Source organism: Leucopleurus acutus, assembly GCF_964270905.1.
Source record: "Leucopleurus acutus genome assembly, chromosome: X".
Lineage (NCBI taxonomy): Eukaryota > Metazoa > Chordata > Mammalia > Artiodactyla > Delphinidae > Leucopleurus > Leucopleurus acutus.
The window spans coordinates 26176858-26196066 of NC_139148.1; the positions used below are offsets into that span (position 1 = coordinate 26176858).

At 39.6% G+C, this 19209-nt stretch overlaps 1 protein-coding gene across 1 annotated transcript; it reads right to left on the bottom strand.

Moving 5' to 3' along the window:
• Nucleotides 1–505: 505 nt before the first annotated feature.
• Nucleotides 506–1423, bottom strand: TASL (TLR adaptor interacting with endolysosomal SLC15A4; the record flags this gene model as incomplete). Its single annotated transcript, XM_082864661.1, has 1 exon — nt 506–1423. The coding sequence occupies one exon, from the start codon at nt 1421–1423 to the stop codon at nt 506–508; it is 918 nt and encodes a 305-aa protein (XP_082720787.1).
• Nucleotides 1424–19209: the final 17786 nt, after the last annotated feature.

The window sequence follows — 19209 nt, forward strand, 5'->3', positions numbered from 1 at the left end:
ATATATTTTTAAATGATCTGATACAGGGTAGGGAAGCTAGATATAAACATATCTTAAAGACTGTTTGAGCCTGTCTTTATACCCAAATAGAGCAGCCTTCCACAGTCTATTTCCCTCCAGAAGAAACAACTTGGAGGAATTTACTTGAGTGACAAACATATTCTTAACTCCTTCCCCTGAAACCTTTGGCTTTTAGTTTTGCCATGGTGTACATTCTTATCTGGTTTGTCTTTTTTCTTTTCTGTATTCCCTTAAATGAATCTCTTTTTTGATCATTTTTATTTTTGCTTTGTTGCTATCCAACCCTTGCTTTGAAGTCGTTATAGCTCCTCTCCCCACATTCCTTCACATGTAATATTATGAGATTTCCTCTTAATCCATACCTGACCTCCAGCCAACCTTTACTTATCTAGCTCTTGACAACCCCTTCCTGTACATCGTCAGAACAAGTGAATAATTGTTGCTTAGGATTTGAGTAGTTGAGAAAGGAACAGAAGCCTCCTCTCTATGGATTCACGTTACTATACTGAGAAATATGGAGACTCGGAGTGCTAATTTCAGGAGTGCTGACTTCAGTTGACACCAACTGTAAAAGGCTGTTAATGACTATATCCCTGGCTTTTGAGGTCTCCAGGTTCTTCTCTCTAGAGACTTGAATACTAATTTGGTCCACACTTGTCATGATGAGTTCAGATGCCAGAATCTGGGTAGGAGAACTGTCATGAAGCACAGTGTCCATAATGTACTGCTTGTATAACTCCACGACCTTCTGCTCCAGGTATTCGTTCAGCACTGCATTCGAAATAGGCTTCTGCATTTGCAGGCTGCTTTTCTCTTTGATGCTGGTTATTCTCCAGTAGGATGAATACCGCTGGATAGGTTTGGGTGGGAAGTCGCTGGGCTGAGTGGAAATGGAATCCTCCATGGACAAAGGAATCTCAGACGATTTCAGCAAAGGGCCATGTTCAAAACTGCTCTCAGAGGGAAAATCTGTTGTCACTGAATTAATGGCCATCACTTGGCCCCCTGCAATATGTAAGTCATTGTAATTCTTGCAGATACTCTTGCAGGAAGGTGGAACCAAGTAGGTCTCTCTGCCGGGGTCTCTGTATAGTTCAACTGCGGCCAAGTTTGGGCTTTCAAACACGGGATTGGGGTTTGTCTGCACCACTGTGATTCTCGGATTTCTACTGCGTTGGCTGTCTCTTGAATGCACTGAAGAAATAAACTTGCCTGAGGATTTGCATCTCACATAGAGACTTCGGACTTGTGTTTCATCCACGGAGGAATAGGAAAGAGTAGCAGCAGCTGTGGCTTCTGTCTTCTCTTCCTTTTCCTCAGCCACCTGCTCATTATAAGATGTACAACTCCACTGGATGTCACTCCGGTAAGCAAGTCCACTGAGATACCCTTCTGACAGCATTCTGGAAAGAGAGTTAGTAACAGTGGGGGAAAAGAAGACTGGAGTTTTATAAATTGGCAGTTGTTCTATCAAAAAAAAATAAAGGACAATAAATAAGTTCATTTCATTCATTCCCCAAGCTAGTCCTCATTCTGTGCCTGCTGTGCGCCAGGGCCATAGCATGTGTTGGAGGTATAAAGATGAAATGGGCACAGTTCCACCCTTAAAGAAGTTTCTCATTAACAACCTGGGGCGAAGGAAGAGAAATGACAGGGTATGTTTCAGAGAAGGTGACATTTCAGCTAAACTGAAGGCTAAGAGTTCCATCCCTAGGCACAGAGTTATAAGAGAATGTGGTGACATGGCCTCTTTGGCATATATAAGACACTGAGCATAAGCAGAAAGGACTGGGGAGATAGGTTGGAATTGGATCCTGAAGGGCCTTGGGAGTCGGGCAAGGGCATTTGCCTTCTGCCCCGAAGGAAATGGAGAGTGATTGAGAAGCTGCAAACTGGGGAAGCAGCATAACTAGTGGTTTATGAAAAAATGAGGAAATTTGTGGCAGATTCTACTGAAAATAAAAGCTATATCTTACTTATCATTGTACTTTATCCCTGGGAGCTAGCACAGTTGTCTGCATTTAGGAGGGAATCAAAAGGTACTTAACTTGAATTAAATAATTAACAGCAGTAGCATGGCATGAAATTAATTCACCATCAACCCATCATGAAGGACCATGAAGCCTCGTCTACCTTTGCTGCCCAGGATGGCTTTCTTGCTCTATCCCTCCCAGTTTTTACGATATGTCCTGGAAATGTCCCTGTGTCCGACTGACGTTTTTACCTCTACCCTAGTCACCAAGGAGCTTTCCTGACTGTGAGCTTTTCCTCCACCTGTGCCACCCCTCCACCTTCAGCAGTTGTCACTGGATTCTGGGGTGGCTAGAATAGGCTAGAAGCCAGCAGCTGCATTTTCTAAAAAAGGAACGTGCTGGTACTCCTGGCAATGGAGCAGCAGACAAAAGCAAAGAGAACTGGTCCTCTTTGGCCCCAAGGGCTGGGCTTCGAAAACAGACCCGTCGACTTGAGCCTGAAATTGACAAGTCAAATTAGAAAAGGATTATTTTAATCCTAAGGATCCTCTTTTTAAAAAAATTTTAGCCTCTCTTTTATAGTCATGAAGTTATCTCCCAAGTGAACTTTTTCATTGTATAAAGTTAATATTATTAATGCAGTATAATTACTATAATTGTTTCTATTGTATAAGGGTAATATTTTCAGTGTTTATTTCTTTCGGGGGAACTATTCCAAGATGTATTGAGCAAATTTATCAATTATTTAAATGTTTACTCCATTCCAGGCCCTGTCACGTACCATGAAGATACAAAGTTAAAGGTCTTCAACAAATCCGTGAAGTAATTTTCGTATGCTGGAGACACTTATAAGGGTAAGAAAATGTTCTTTCCTGAAAAAGCTTTTTAAATGCGGTTCTGCTCTCAACAAACCGAACGTCCAGGCGAAAAGGCAGATCTTCTATACATGAGAAAATAGTTAACAGAGCAAGGAAGTTTATCATAAAGGCTTTACTAGTGACACAGTTACTTCACGACCCTCCCTCTCTGCCCCACCCCGGCTGCCAGTAGGGCCCTCCACCTTCAAGACCTCAGAATGTCCTTGTGGAAAACCAGAGCAAAAACACAACTCTCAGCTTTTGAGTTGCTAAATAGGCTTCAGAACCTCTTGGCAGAAAGCATAGTTGTAGAGAAATGGCTTTTGAGATACCATAACCGAGCTTTTAAACTTCGGAATCCAGAACCCTAAATGACTTAGGGCATAATATTGACATATCAACAGTAGACTCAATGGATGGAATCCCCGCGGAGGGAGAGAATACCGCTCCAGATAGATCTGGGGAGCCCAGAGTAGAAGAGGCCTGTGCCCTACCTCCCACATAGAACCTGAGGAAGCACGAAGTCTCTCTTCTCTCCTGCCCAGCATGGAATGCCTGGGCGGACAGGCCTGAGGCTGCCCCGTGAAGTCTGCTCACGTACCAGCATGCTGCCCAGAGCCTGCAAACCTGGAGAAGACCTCAACTGCAGATGGGAAGATTGCAGACATGATGTTTATAGACTGTTAACCAGGGACCAGGAGAGTGACAAGTCACCGTGAATGCCAATGGGACTACATGATGACAGCCAGAAATGCCGACCCCGCACCCCACACACACATCCCCAGCTGACCCTACGGCTTTATGGAAGCAAGCTGGAACTTAGAGGCAAACCCAAGCTGGAGGGACCCCTGAAGTGGCTGAGGACAGTGATTACTCAGAATGTGAGCTCAAAAGCAAGATCACACTGAGGTAGAGAAAAGCAAAGATTTCTAGGAAAAATAACAGATTAGGCATAAATCTGTATTTTTTCTTCCCCCAAACTTCACTAAAACAACATTAAATGATTTTTTTAAATATAATATACAAGAAAAAGGAGAACAAGAGAAGAGACTAGAGCAATTACATTTTAGAAGCTGGAAAGCAGTAGGCCGGGGTGAATGACTTCAAGAAGCAAATGAAAAATCTCAAAGCAGTGCAGTCCAACAGAACTTTCTGGGATGCTAGGATGATCTATATATGTGCCGTCCAAAATATGAATAGCCACATGTGGCTATTAAGCGCTTGAAATGTGGCTAATGAAACTGAATGTCATTAATTAATGAATTAACTTTATTTAATTTAAATTATTAAAAAATACCACATAGCTAAGACGCTGGACAGCACAGACTTAGAAGACAGTGAAGGTGATAATGCAGAATCACTCTTGAGAATCACCCTTGTCCCCATTCAGTCGTTATCCCAAATCACCTGCTGTTTATCATATTTCTTTTCATGTTAAACAATCAGCCATAGTGGATTCTTCTCTCACTTTATGTGGATGATGTTTATGGCCCCTCCAGGTAATCTCCACTCCTTCACCACAGTAAAGGAAGCCGGTCCAGGATTTTGTTTTGAGTATTGAATGAGCCCTTTGCCCCATTTGCCGTGGACTGAGAGCTTTGTTGGTACCTTAATTCTGGTAGAATAAGAGACCTACCATTCTGATGTGTGGAGCCCAAGGCAGACCAGTACAGTGGTAGGTCCCATGATGGAAAAGCAGAAAATATGTCCTAATATCTAGGGATAGATACCCGCCTGCCTAAAGGAAAAGATTCCTACGAACGAGGAGTGGGCGATAAGGTCAGGGAGGTAAGTTGAGACATGCAAGGCTGAGGACATTCAGTTTACCCTGAAGGCAGTGCAAAGCTCTGGAAGGTAACCAAACTTATTCAAGGCATGGTGTGATCTGTCAGTAAAGGGCAAGAGGAATTTCAGCAGGATTGGAGTCAAGGACCCGAGTTAGGAGGCTGCTGGATTCATGCCCACCTGAGGTGCTTGGGAAAGGAACCAGGAGGAAAGTAGCAGAAAAGGAAGAGAAGGGATGAACTTGAGAGACCATAACCGAAATGGGGAGGCCAGAAGGAGCCGGGAAGAGAGCTGATGGGCTTAGTTTTGTTCCTCTTGAGTCTGACATGAGTGCAAGTGTCTAACTGTGCATTGGAGATTCAGGCAGGGAGCTCGTTAGAGGGGTAACTTACAGTCAACAGTGAAATCATCTCCCAAGTGTGGGCTGTAGGATTTTCTGTTTGGGGGCTCGAGAAGCTTGTGAGTGTAATAATTTCTGTGGGGAACCTGCCTTGAACAGTACAAGGAGGAATGAGCCACAAGAGCTGCAGTGTCGATAGCTTTATAGAGACTACAAGGGCTTCAAATGTGAACAGGTCACATTTAAAAAATCGACATTCAAAGGTAGAATTTAGTTGTTATTCAGACTCATTAAGGCAAAAAAAAAATTATTGAGCTGGTAGTCAAGAGACTAGAATTCTAGTTCTGACCTTGCCACTAGCTGTGGTTTTAGTCTAGTTAATGGCAGGTCTGTAACAGGGCTAGCATTTAGTACTAGCTACAACCCAGACACTAAGTGCTTTCTGTGTACTGAATCAGTGGATCCCCACAAAAACTCAAAGATGTAGGTACTATTATTATGCTCATTTTATATATGTCAAAATTAAGTAATCTGCCCAAAGCCAGCAGGCATTCAAATGCTGTCAGTCAGAAAACGGAGCCCACTGGAATTCCCTGGTAGTCCAGTGGTTAGGACTCCACGCCCCCATTGCAGGGGGCCCGGGTTCGATCCCTGGTGGGGGATCCCTGCAGGCCATGCACGTGGCCAAAAGGGAAAAAAAAGAAAGAAAGAAAAGAAAACAGCCCATGCTCGCATGTCATTTAACCTCTCAGAGACTCAACTTCTTATCTGTAAATGGAGAATGTGGGATTAAATTAAAGAGTCCCCTCAAACTTTAATATTGCATGGGGTTTTGACTATGTTAAGAGAAGAGAACGAGTGAGGTGAGCGTTACTCAGAATCAAAATCAGTTTCTAAAAGCTAGCAGCAGAGGGCAGCAGAGAGCATGCTAAAGCAGCTTTTGAAAGATTTTTCTCAAGCAATGGAGAGAGTAATAATGTGTGAAACACACAAATTATACATGTTAACTCATTTGATCTTTATGAAAACCATTTAATGTACCACTAGAATAAAAATAGTACCAGAGGGCTTCCCTGGTGGCGCAGTGGTTAAGAAGCCACCTGCCAGTGCAGGGGACACGGGTTCGAGCCCTGGTCCGTGAAGATCCCACATGCGGCGGAGCAAGTAAGCCCATGCGCCACAACTACCGAGCCTGCTCTCTACAGCCCGTGAGCCACAACTACAGAAGCCCACGCGCCTGGAGCCCGAGCTCCGCAACAAGAGAAGCCACCGCAATGAGAAGCCCGCGCACCGCAACGAAGAGTAGCCCCCGCTCACCGCAAACTAGAGAAAGCCCGTGCGCAGCAACGAAGACCCAACCAGCCAAAAACAAATAAATTAATTTAAAAAACTAGTACTACATATCATGACATCTTAAAATTCTAAAATAGAGAAAGTTATTTGGGTTTATTTTGATTAATTGTTGGCATTTTTCTTAATAAATTTCATTGATTATAAAATTCTTAGAAGACCTCACTCTTCAAAGGTATTATAAAAGATATCCTTTAAACAAATGTTAACATATTTGACTTAATTTTATCTGAGACAATAAAACTTAAGCCAATGGATTACTTCACTTGTTCAAAGGTATTTTATTGCTTGAATTTTTATTTCTCATCATAGAGAAGATAGAGATAGAGATAGAGATGTATCTGGAATTCTCCATGACTGATTAACTGTGAAGGAAAAGACTCTCAAGGACATTTGCAGATGAGATGTTCTAGGCAAATTTAGCCTCCGTTAATCATTATCAGACAGGGGAATACCAAAATTAACCTGATGTGTAAATTCACAACTTAGAAATATGTGCTGAAGTCCAGCACGTTGTTAAATCATTTACTTGGATTTCATAAAACTGATGTTATAACTCTGTACATAGAAATACTTTTTCTTTCTAAATAAATATTTTTAATAAAATACCACAGCAAATAAACCACTGAAGTAGAAATCCCATAGGATTTTTTAAATTTTTGGAGTCCTTTATCATTTTCATGGGACTTTTTGAAGAAATGGCTTAACAAGACAAGTCCTTAAAACAGCACAAAAGTATGAGGTGCAAATATTTTAAAGAGTAACATCACTTAACAGTACTCAACAGTGGAAGCCATACCTTTAGACTTAGAAAAAAATGCTCTTGGCCGTAAGGTTAAGTTTGGACTCTTATTTTCTAACTTTGAGAGGCTATTATTCCCAAATGTTGTTTGTCTTTCTGGCAAAAGGCTAATAAGGCAGAAGATCTTGTTCTGTTTTGGATTCTTCCCCCCACCTCTCTTTTCAAATGAGTGAAGAAATAAGCAGCTCTCATTTAAAAAAAAAAAAAGAGAAGAAAGGAAAAACAATCTGTGGCTGCCCCAAACTGGGGCCTCGGATACAAGATCTGAGCCTCTGGGGTCACATCACTGGCCTGTAGAGGCTCAGAACCCTGCCAAGGTCAGGTGTGCATCTCTGGGGAGGAGGAGGTGAGAGGCGCGAGGAGCCGCCACGCCGTCGAGATTCTCTGCTGATTGTCCATGTGAGGACCGCTCAGTTGATGGAACTGACCAAGAGCAACAAGATCCCCAAAACTGTCCATTGCAGGACCCTACAAATAAGTGAAAGGGCTAGAGGACACCTCCAGGAAGTACTTGATTACCCAGTCCCTTCTGAGTCATAATTCCAAGGGGCAAGGATGATCCAACAGCTTTCCAGAGGTGCTTGAAAAAAAGCTTTGGTTCCGTTCAGCTGGTCATTCCTGGTAGAGCCCCTCTAAGTGTGTAGACTTCATGGCCAGCTGACAGTCACCACTGGAGTTGTGTTGTGTCAGTAGTCTGGGAGAAAACCAGTGGTTGACGAGGCTGGAGACTACCAATATAGACATACTTTTAATTTACACTGAAACAACACAAGCATGGGTTCAAAGAGAAAAACTAAAGAGGGAAAAAATTTATAAGAGGGGATGTTTGGAAAAACCTAATTTAGGGATCAGCAAACTTTCTCTATAAATGGCCAAATATTTAATATTTTAGGTTTCTATCACAACTACTCAACTCTGCCATCATAGCAGGAAAGCAGCCACAGATAATATGTAAACAAATGGGTGTGGCTGTGTTCCAATAAAACTTTATTTACAGAAAAACTTTATTTACAAAAACAGGCAAAGGGCCAGTTTGACCTATAGGCTATGGCTTGCCTATCCTTGACCTAAGTCAAAAAGCAGATGCAGTAATTGAGATAGGGCACAATAATAAAAGCAATTGTGTTGGGTGCTTTCCAGACATTACCCCTAATCTTCCAACAACAGTGCATTGTTAGATATTATCATAATCCGGGTTTTCCAAATGAGAAAACTAAGATTAAGATAGGACAAATGACCTTCCCAAGGTCACAAAGCAAATAAGTAGTGGAGGGAAGATTCAAGTCAATTTACTAACCCCAAAGTGTGTGATCTGTTCTTAAACATATCACACCTACTGCCTAGTTGAGAGCAGTTAATATCACACAATCACGACAAGCAATTAGTCCTTCCAGGAAAAGGGTACCCGCCCTGACTCCATTTTAATAACAACCCTTGCCCAATAAAGGAAGGAAGGTGCAGTGAAGTACAGAAAGAAAAGCTCCAAGAAGACAGCCAGTGCCCACCGCACAGGGCTACACACATGTCCCAATTGTGTATCAATGTTCATATGTCTTTGAGATATACAAATAATTTATCCTCTGCTCTTTTAATCTAACCATATGAACAGTTTCCTTAACCATTCCCACCGCTATAGCCTGGCGTCATCTTGCCCTTAATTTTTCAACCGCAGAGTAATTTAGTATTACAGATGCCCTGTTTAAATATCAGCAGCTCCCCATTACCTCCAGGATAAAGTCCACACACGTTAGGCCCTCATGATACCTGTTTTTTTTTTTTTTTTTGGTCCAAATTATTTTGTTTATTTAATTTTTACATCTTTATTGGAGTATAATTGCTTTACAATGGTGTGTAAGTTTCTGCTTTATAACAAAGTGAATCAGTTATACATATACATATGTTCCCATATCTCTTCCCTCTTGCGTCTCCCTCCCTCTTATCTGCCTTCTTCATCTTACCTCTGCCTGTTCCCACAAGACCCAGGACGCCAGCCATGCTGAACTCCTCCCTGTTCTCCCAAATCCCATGCCCATCCCAGGCATTTGTCCCTTTCTTCTTCTATCCTGAGAGCCCTGGTTCCTTATCCATCCCCCATTCCACCACCACCCTTCAAGTCTCATATCTCAACCTTTCAGAGCCCCTGGCCATCCATTCAGAATCCTGGTCCCTAAATTAGAAATGCTAAATTCTTCTCTCCCCTACCCCAATATATTTATCAGGATTGCATAGAACCTTAGCAAATTCCAGTTGCTACCTTAAACAGTGAAGTAAATCATTGGGACAGTCCTTTGAATCAAGGAGTAACTGGCAATAGCAAAAGAAAAGCAGAAGAATGAGGATTGGCAGGAAGGGCGGTGGGGGGGCCGGTGTGCGTTGGGGGTGATAAGGTGGCAAAACAGATCCTATCTCTGGAAAGACAGTTCGCAGGCATGCAAAGCAAGACTTCTGCGAAGCTGGTTGAGACAGTGCAGAGAAGACCTCTACCGTGGCACAAAAAATGGAGACAGTGGGATGGGGCTGCCTCAGAGCATCATGGGATGTAACCTCACAGAAATAAGGACAGGAAAACGTTATCTGCTATTTCATAGACAATCTATAGCCTAGCTAGTTGGGGTGCAGCTTGGTTCCCACCTGTCAGCATGCCTGCTCATATAGATCTGCCTTTTAACAGAAAATAGTACATCTACCGACACATCTCATGTTAGCAAATAATTTCTCATAGTAGACATTGAGGTTTTTTCTTGCTTTTTTACTGTGTGCAATCACTGCATATGCCTGCAGGAATGTTTCCTCAGGCCAGATTTGGAGAAGCCAAATTACTAGATCACATCTATTGCAAATTGCCTTTCAAGTAGCTTGGGCCAATTTATTTTCTCACCACCAATGTCTGAGATTAACTGTTTCCACTGATATTCTTCAACACGCTATTTGTTTTTCATTTTCCAATCAGATGAGCACATTCATTTTTGCCTCAAATTTGAGGGTGAAGAAAACTGTCTTGTTAAGATTATATGTAGGTGATATACCAGAAATGTTATTTTTAATACCACCCCATCCTCAAAATACTCTATTTCATCTCTTCATCTCTTTATTTCCCCTATAATCTAAATTCTAGATCCTTTAATTCCAATCTATGATTTTTAAAGATCTTCTTGATTTGGGGGACTTGCAAATAAACCACTGAAGGGTTATCATTGAAAAACTTGAATATTACTTTGCTCATAATCTAGTTATGATACTGTAACCAAATCCATATTACATTGGGTTTTTTTTTTCTTTTGGCGAACAATACAAGAACTTTACCCAAAACAAAGGGTTTCTTTAGGAAGGATCTCGCTATATGAAAAAGCATCTGCATTTTCCTGACCCTTACCTTTGAAAGTACGTGTTCTTTAGAAATGGAAATAACCATTCACTTAATCATATACCTTGGATTATATCCCTATTATTTCATATTTTGTGGTATTTGTTGATAGATGCTCTAAAGTATCACTTACTTTGTATTTCAGTTCCTGTTACAAAACATGTAATTTGGGATTATCGATTCTTCTGTCAAATATGAAGTGATTCTTACTTAATGAGTTAACTCCTGAAAGTCTAATTTGATGACTAATATAATATGATCGTAAGTCAAAAAGCCTCCGTTTTCCATATTAACATCAACAAGTAAATAATTTTCTGTTCAATTCTACTTAGATCCTTATGACTAAAGGTAGCAGCTACTTCCAAGGGCTTTATCTGGATATGAATTTCCTTATTTCAGAAAATGTAAATTTTGGTGCAGACATATTAGTAAATATATTTTTATCATAGTTTGGAGTTTTCTTCATATTCTGTCTTTATGTCTTACAAACAGAAAAATTAAAGCTTATGATCACTTTTTTGAAATACTTTTAAAGTATTTTGACATAAAATGAGAGGACTAAAAAAACTAAGAAAAATGATCATGATAGAGTTGATTGATGTTAAATTTCCGTGGTGGTATAATTCTTAATCATTGTTAATTATGTTGTTAATTATGGCTGTCACCATTAACATTTACTTAATTGTGGGCATATCAGACAAAGGCAATGCAAGATACTTGATTGGATCCTAAATTTAAAAAATAAAAACTCTCTAAAGGACATATAGATAATTGGAGAAATTTGAATATGGGTCATATATTAGACCCATATTCAATGGGTCTAATTATATATTTGAACCCATATTCAAATGTTAAATTTCCTTAGCATTATAATCACGTAGAAGACTGCTCTTTTTCTTCGGAGATACAGGGTCAAGAATTTCAAGGTGATGTATCCTAAAGTCAACAATATACTTTCAAACAGTTCAGGGGAAAAAAAGAAAACACCTGTGTGTATGTGTGTTTACATACATATACAGAGAGAGAGACATAGCAAGAGAAAAAAATAAATGTGGCAAAATGCTACAACTGATTAATCTACATAGTAAAAACGTGTGTGCATTGTACGGATACTCTTCTTTCCATTTTTATATAGGTTTGAAACTTTGCAAAACAAAAATTGGAGGGAAAGTAACTATAGTTAGTTAATGAAGGCAAATTTACATTCTATCATGTTTATGAAGAGTTCAGAGGGACAATATCTTATATATCTAAGATAATCATTAGGTCTGTGTTTGGAAATGTTTCAGTAACTTGAAATAATTATTGAAAACATCACTTTGCTCTGAGATAATAAAATTAGTGCATGTTTGTGTATCCCCCAAATTACCATTATAATATGAATGTTTTACACAAATTTCAAATACTCTGCACTCCTCCAAGAAGCTTCTCAAATTCAGAAACACGATCTTCTTACACTGACCTATGCAAGAAATGGTCTACAAATATCAATATGAATATTCTGGCCAAACCAGGTTTATATTTAAGTACAAATAGATGTGCACACACACAAAAAAGAATGGTTGAGCAGGTCTAAAAATAATTCAAACAAAAGCCCACCTGTGCGTGTACTGTCTTTAGTACCAACAGGGAGACTTTCCCCAAATCACCCAGATGGCAATTTGAAAAGCATCATCACTGTAGATCACATTTACTTTGAGTATGTCCTGCCACAGTGAAAAACACTTATCACAAGCTCGCCCAATGAATAATTGAGAGTTAAATCCAATTGGAATATATTGTGATTGTATTCATCTCTAAAACTACATCACTGTGACCGAATTTGAGTGGTGCTGTCCCTGCAAAATTCTGCCTAGGTTTTTAGGCCTTCTTTAAAAAAACGCAGATGCTAAACCTGTGTAGCAGTTAGTGAACGGGGACTGAATAAATTACACAACCAATATTTGATCAGACCAGTCAAAAATTTTCAGTAAAAAGAAAAATTGTTAGAAATGTCCAAAGTGTGAACATGAGGTAAGAGAAGGGGAGTGCTGGACTGCATTTCTCTTTATTGTCTAACTCCATTGAATGCTTGTTTACATGGCCACTCACCTCTGATCTGGTAAATGAGAAAAGCATTTTAGATGGTCATGAGATTGGATCTGAGTTCTGATGATAAAGGACGAAGAAAGGGTAGGAAGAGAAATGACAGAAAAAGTTCACAGCCATAGGGTCTCTTGCCTCCTTTGCTTACCTTCACTAACCAGTCTGTGCCTTTGGTCCTGCAGAAACACCACGATTGACCATATAGAGATGAACAGGCCAGCCAGTGCTTTTGCCAGAAATGTTCGCAAGCCTTTGGTGAGTCTACTTTTCACTGATAAGACCAAGAAACTAAGCTGCTCGTTGCACTTGCCATTCTTTTTATAACTGATCCTATGGAAAAAGTTGTTTTTGCTCAAGTCTGACTTGTGCTCAAGAAGTGTGGGAAGTCCCAAGAAAGGGGGAGGCAATAACTGACAAACCCACATCGAGCCGCAGAATGGTGTTTCTTCCCCTTTTTCGAAAAATGAAACCTATCTATGAAAGTGCCTCTGGCTAAAATAGTTTATTGCTATACGTTATGTAAGAACCCTGTCGACATAAATTTATTCCTCTAACAAGAAATTCTCTAGAATCCCTCTCCCCAAAGAGAGCCAAGTCAGAGATGATTTAGCAAATTCCCTGTTTCATCATTAACCTATAATGTTTAAGAAGTATTATTTCTCAGTTGTACTCATGATTTTTAAAAATGCTAATGAAAACAGTTTTCTCTCTCAAATTAACCAAGGTAGAAACAATTCAATAGTACTCTGAGTGGGCAAGGTTGTGGGGAAGCAGGCACTCTGATACACTATCGGTGAGATTATAAACATTTTCAAAAGGTAATTTTCCAGTGTCTGTTGAAGTTTTTTTTCCCCAAAGTTTAAATATTCATACCCTTTGACCCAGCAGTACCATTTCTAAAATTTATCCATGGGATATACTTGCACCTGTACACGAAGACATGTGAAAAGATATTTGTTGCAGCATTAAGAAACACCTAGGAAAAAAATATAAATAGGGTATCAGCTAAGTACCTGAGAGTATATCCCTACTGTAGAAAATTAGGTAGTTGTTAGAGTGTGGTGGCTTTATGTCTAATAATAGGAAAAGATCTCCAAGATACATTGTTTAGGAAGAACATGTAAGACCTAATATGCTCCAATTTGTATTTTTAAAGGATTATATATATTTTTTGCTAATGCATAGAATATTTCTATAGGGATATACAAGAATCTAGAAACAAGCAATTGCCTTTTGAGAATGAGTCTTAATTTTCACACCATAGCCTTTTGAAATTTCTACTGTGTATATGTATGACTTTTCCATTTTGAAAGATAGTATTTTTAAGTCATATTTAATTTTATTTGATCTTACAGTCCAAATGAATTATAATCTGTATCTTTACTGGAGTTCAGAGAAGTCTGTCTACAGATGGGTCAGTTTTTTTTGCCCAAAAGCAGAAAAATGTTTAGAGTTCTTAAAATAATTTAGCTAGTTTACCCTGATGGCTTCAATTAAACCAACAAAGAATAATCCTGCCCTAAGTAATATCTGCTCCTGTTGCCTGTTTCTACCTAACTCTAATCAAAGCTAAGCTCCAGACTCTGAATATGTAAACATTTCCACTTGATGGGTTTCTTTTGTTTACCTTTGATCTATGACTTACCTTGAAAAGTTATACCTTTAAAAGTGTACTGACTTTTTATTTCGGTTAGAGTCTTTTTTAATTTTCTGCATTATTTCATGGAACATTACTTAGATCCAGTTGAAAAGGCAGGTTCCCACATATAAGCCATAACACAGTTTCTCAATTAGTCCCAAATCTGACTTGACCTGCTAACACTAGAAGGACCAGACTTACGGCCCCGGGGGCAGGTTCATTTGCAGTGTAATCCTATAAAATCAGGCCCAGGGATGTCTCCAGGCTTTTGTAGCCTATCAAGAACTTAGCTGTGAGCAAGAGGTTACAGCAACTTCAGGGCTAGATATTGTTTCATTTCATTCTAGTGTAGGTTCAACCACAACCAGATATACTGTGGATATCCTGGAGTCGGTTTTACCTACTTCTGGAAACACTTTCTGATGGGATCCGTATGAGCTCACCTGCAGTGCCATGCCGTAACCACTATGGGGTGATTCCGTCTGCTCTGGGCTGAGTTAAGTCACATTTATTGTTTTATTCAAATACAGTATGCAGAATTTTTATTATAGTCACCCTTGATTTTGTCTCTTAAGTTACTCATTTTATGGAAATCATCCTTTTCAGCAAATATTTTCTGTAATCAAAAAGTTGGCACTGGGCTTCCCTGGCGGCGCAGCGGTTGAGAGTCCGCCTGCCGATGCAGGGGACACGGGTTCGTGCCCCGGTCCGGGAAGATCCCACATGCCGCGGAGCGGCTGGGCCCGTGAGCCATGGCCGCTGAGCCTGCGCGTCCGGAGCCTGTGCTCCGGAACGGGAGAGGCCACAACAGTGAGAGGCCGCGTACCGCAAAAAAAAAAAAAAAAAAAAAAAAAAAGTTGGCACTATGTCAAGTTTGCTCTTTTGATAAGACTTGAGCTTCTGAAATTGGCTTTAAACTGCTTTCTCTTTGGTGACTATAATAAAGCAGAATTACATCCTTTGTAGCTGAAATCTTAAAATACGATTTTCTATCAACCTGCTGGATGGCATATGCCTCTAAATAGCTATTATTCCTATTATTCAATTACCTCTCCGGGTGTCAAAACCTCCTCCAGGCTATTTCCATTATGTTGTCATCTATACTTAGCTCCCCCCAAATCCTCATGATTTCCCCCCCCCGCAATTCCACCTTGTACTCACTTCCGAGTGCTCTTCCCAGCACTCTCAAATTCCTCAACAGTTTGTCTTTCTGTCACGTCCTGCTTGCCAATTGTCAGTTCCAGATAAAACCCATTATTGCCTTTCCCATAACTAGAGAAATGTATGTCTGTATATATTAAATATATATGTGTGTGTGTATGTGCACATACACACAACTGATCAGTTCCCAAATTTATTCCATCAAACCTCAACTCTTTCAGCATAAATTCTTTGTCTTCCTGAAGTGTGCTCTCCAGCCACTTACAATACAGTTTTCTCTCTCAATATCAAATGACCCAACTGAATCTACTTTCTCAAAGTTCCCAAGGCCCCTTAGTCATCAAGTCTAATGACCTTTATCTCAGGCTATAACCTCTTTGGCATTTCTATAGTATTTGACACGGTTCAATAATCTTTTTTAATAGTTTGTTTTTAAAAAATTCATCCGCATGATAATAATTGTAAGTGGTACAAAAAAGTGTACAGTGAAACTTAAACCTCTCTCATCATCTGATCTCCAGCTCGCGGGACCCTCCCCAGAGGCAATTATGACTTTCAGTTTCATCAGTTCAACGATTACATGTGTCCTCTTTTGTATACAAGTGACAGGATACTATGTATGCTATTTTGTCACTTGTCTTTTTTGTATACATTTTTCAATGTCAGTACATGCAGATTGACCTCATCCTTTTTATTTATTTATTTATTTGTTTGTTTATTTATTTTTGGCTGCGTTGGGTCTTTGTTACTGCACGTGGGCTTTCTCTAGTTGCGGCAAGCAGGGGCTACTCTTCGTTGCGGTGTGCGGGCTTCTCATTGCGGTTGCTTCTCTTGTTGCCGAGCATGGGCTCTACGCACGTGGGCTTCAGTAGTTGTGGCACGCAGGCTCAGTAGTTGTGGCTCGTGGGCTGTAGGGCGTAGGCTCAGTGGTTGTGGCACATGGGCTTGGTTGCTCCACGGCATGTGGGATCTTCCCGGACCAGGGATCGAACCCGTGTCCCCTGCATTAGCAGGCAGATTCTTATCCATTGTGCCACCAGGGAAGTCCTGACCTCATCCTTTTTAATAACTACATAGAGTTCCAGTGCATGGCTGTTCCAATAATAATGTATTTACTCAGCTCTTTATTGATGCCACCCCTCTTTTACGAAGGTCTCCCTACTATCACGCGGTGGATGTGGTGTCATTGCACACTGCTAATTATTCTACCTCCTCACTTTCTCCTTTCGAGGTTCTTTGGTTTCCTATCAACCATCTGTTTCCTAGAACTGAAATTCTTGCTTTTTTATTCCCCCCAGTGTCTTATCTTGGTAAACTCATCACTTGCCACACCTTCTATTATCTTCTTTGGATGACCTGGGAATCTGTATTTCCAATTCCAATGTCTTTCTCCCATGACCTCCAGATTTTCATTTGTGGATCTGTGACTACTTCACATAAATAAGGCCAAACCTTTAATCTTTTGACCCCAAAATTCATATTCTTACATATCTTTATAGCATTACCCAAGCTCAGTACCTCGAAGTCATTTCTAATTCCACCTTATTCCTGATCTCTACAATTAGTCAACAGTGCCTGCCAAGTCGATTCAGTAGGCCAGAGCAGTTTATAACTGAATTTGATCTGCGCTTCTAGGAAAAGTGAACAAAACAAAAGCCCTGGTGCCCTTATGATACTACATAATGGTATAAAAGTAAACTTTTTTCATAATAATGTATAACTTACAACATCTCTAAAAATGTGATTCTATTTTTCCATATTCATTTTTCACTGTTTATCTTGGGCATTTTTACAATCACCGATTCCTGCAGACACAATTACAGTATTATATATAAAGTTTTAGTCCATTGCTGCTGCAGAAGATTAATTTTAATTGATATTCTATAAAAATTAACATGAACATGTTAGAGTTTAGGAACATGTTACATATTCCATAGGGTAAAATTAATATGACATTTTAAAATTTCTGGTTATATACTTCAGTGGGTCTAATTTATACCAAAGAAATCTATAAGGTAAGCTCCAGGGCAGTACTGCTTATCTTGAGGACGGGATGACAGATTATAATTGCTTTATTTAGTACAGCATTCTGAATTCCTGTGAAGCTGTAATGGCTTGTTACGCACTAGAGATTTTGTTATTTAGAATATAATTGATTGTAATGGATGCTGTTTGCTCTTGAATAACTCCCATTTTACACCTCAGAGAGATTTTCATTTCAGCATCAAATAATATGATTACTGCATTTGTTAAGTTTCTGAAGCATTTTGAAATTCTTTCAATTGAAAAATGATTCAGAATGGAAATATGCTATAAATTAAAGGGGCAAATTGAATTTAATGCCGTATGTTTCATTTTTAAGGCCAAGTATTTAGCATAGCTCATCCTTGCTGGCTCTTACCCTGTAGTTGGCATTAATTGGAGGTAGCAAGGCAGGTACCTGAATGCTTAAGAAATTAGCAATCCCATTAACTATTTTGGTTTGTGTTTTCTAATTGTCACTATTACTTGACATTCTCTGCCTTAAAGATCTAGCAAAAATCTCTAACACCAAAACTGAAATCTCTGTCATTAACTCTAAAATAAATTTTCCTTGGAAACACTTTTGACAGAGAGTTCTGCTACAAGTTTTTACTTCTTTTTGCCCATCTTTACACACTTTTGCCTCTCTTTCCTAGCTTGTATATTTTTCTCTGTTAACTTCTTCCCTCTTCCCCCAGTCTGACGTCTAGGTCTTGGAACACAGAGGCACTTCCTCAAGTCAAGATAATGCTTCACTTCCTCTACCATAAATTGGTCTTAAAGAGAAACAATGTTCTGTTCCTTAGTTGAGCAAGTGAGAATTTCCATTTTACTCATGTTGTTTGTTTACCTAGTCTTTGAAGATCACACAAATGAGTATTTACATGAAGTCTTCTTCAGTCACTTAATAATTTATTTCTGTTAGGACCAGGAGGCCCAAGACTCAACCAATTTTGTGGAGAATCTCAATTTTCATGCATTAGTTTTTATCCTAAACCCAACTCTATCTCATTATATTTTTTGGTCTGCTTTTCAGATTTTTAAAAGGAAAAGGTGAATCTTAGTATTCCTTCTTATTCATGCCTCCCTAAAGGACTGAATTAGATGAAAAGGATATATTAAACCAATCGGTTAAAATTGGATTATTTTGATAAGATATGGATTCCATTTTTCTTAGCATCCTTATGTCTGCATTTTTAGCTAATCTGAACTGTAATACAAAGAATGAGCAATAAAGCTTCAAATCCAAGGGATTCTGGGCTCCCCAAATGCATCTTTCTCCACCAGCCTGACTGATTTGGGACAGTGGCTCTGGAAGGCAAAAGTCCCAAGCTCTACAACCAGACTTCTAATGAAAATTTTAGTTTCTATCACCAAGCAGTTATTAGAAGTTCGTAGCAGTCCTTCGTGAGAGCTAACTGAACAGTGCTTAGATCCTGGCCCAAAGGTAACAGGGCCTAGAAAAATTAAACTTGCATAATCTTTGTGAGCTCTAATTCCACCAAATTGTGTAATTGGTAGATTTCTGAAGGAAGAGTGACTATACAGTCTGAAGCCAAGTAGAAGTTAGTAGCACCTCAGAGAAAGTTTCAGACTTTTAAAAATTGACATTCTCTTTGGAATGCTTCTTCTTAGTTTTTTTTTATTTTCCCCTTGATTCTATTTTTATTGTGCCATTATACTGACTCATGTTTATAAAGGCAGCCAGGGACACATGAGGCCTATGGAGGAGAAACTAGAACTTCAGCCCAAATAACATTATTTCACAAAGCAACAGGGAAGTGAAAATAGTGCCGTTGAGCCCTTAAGT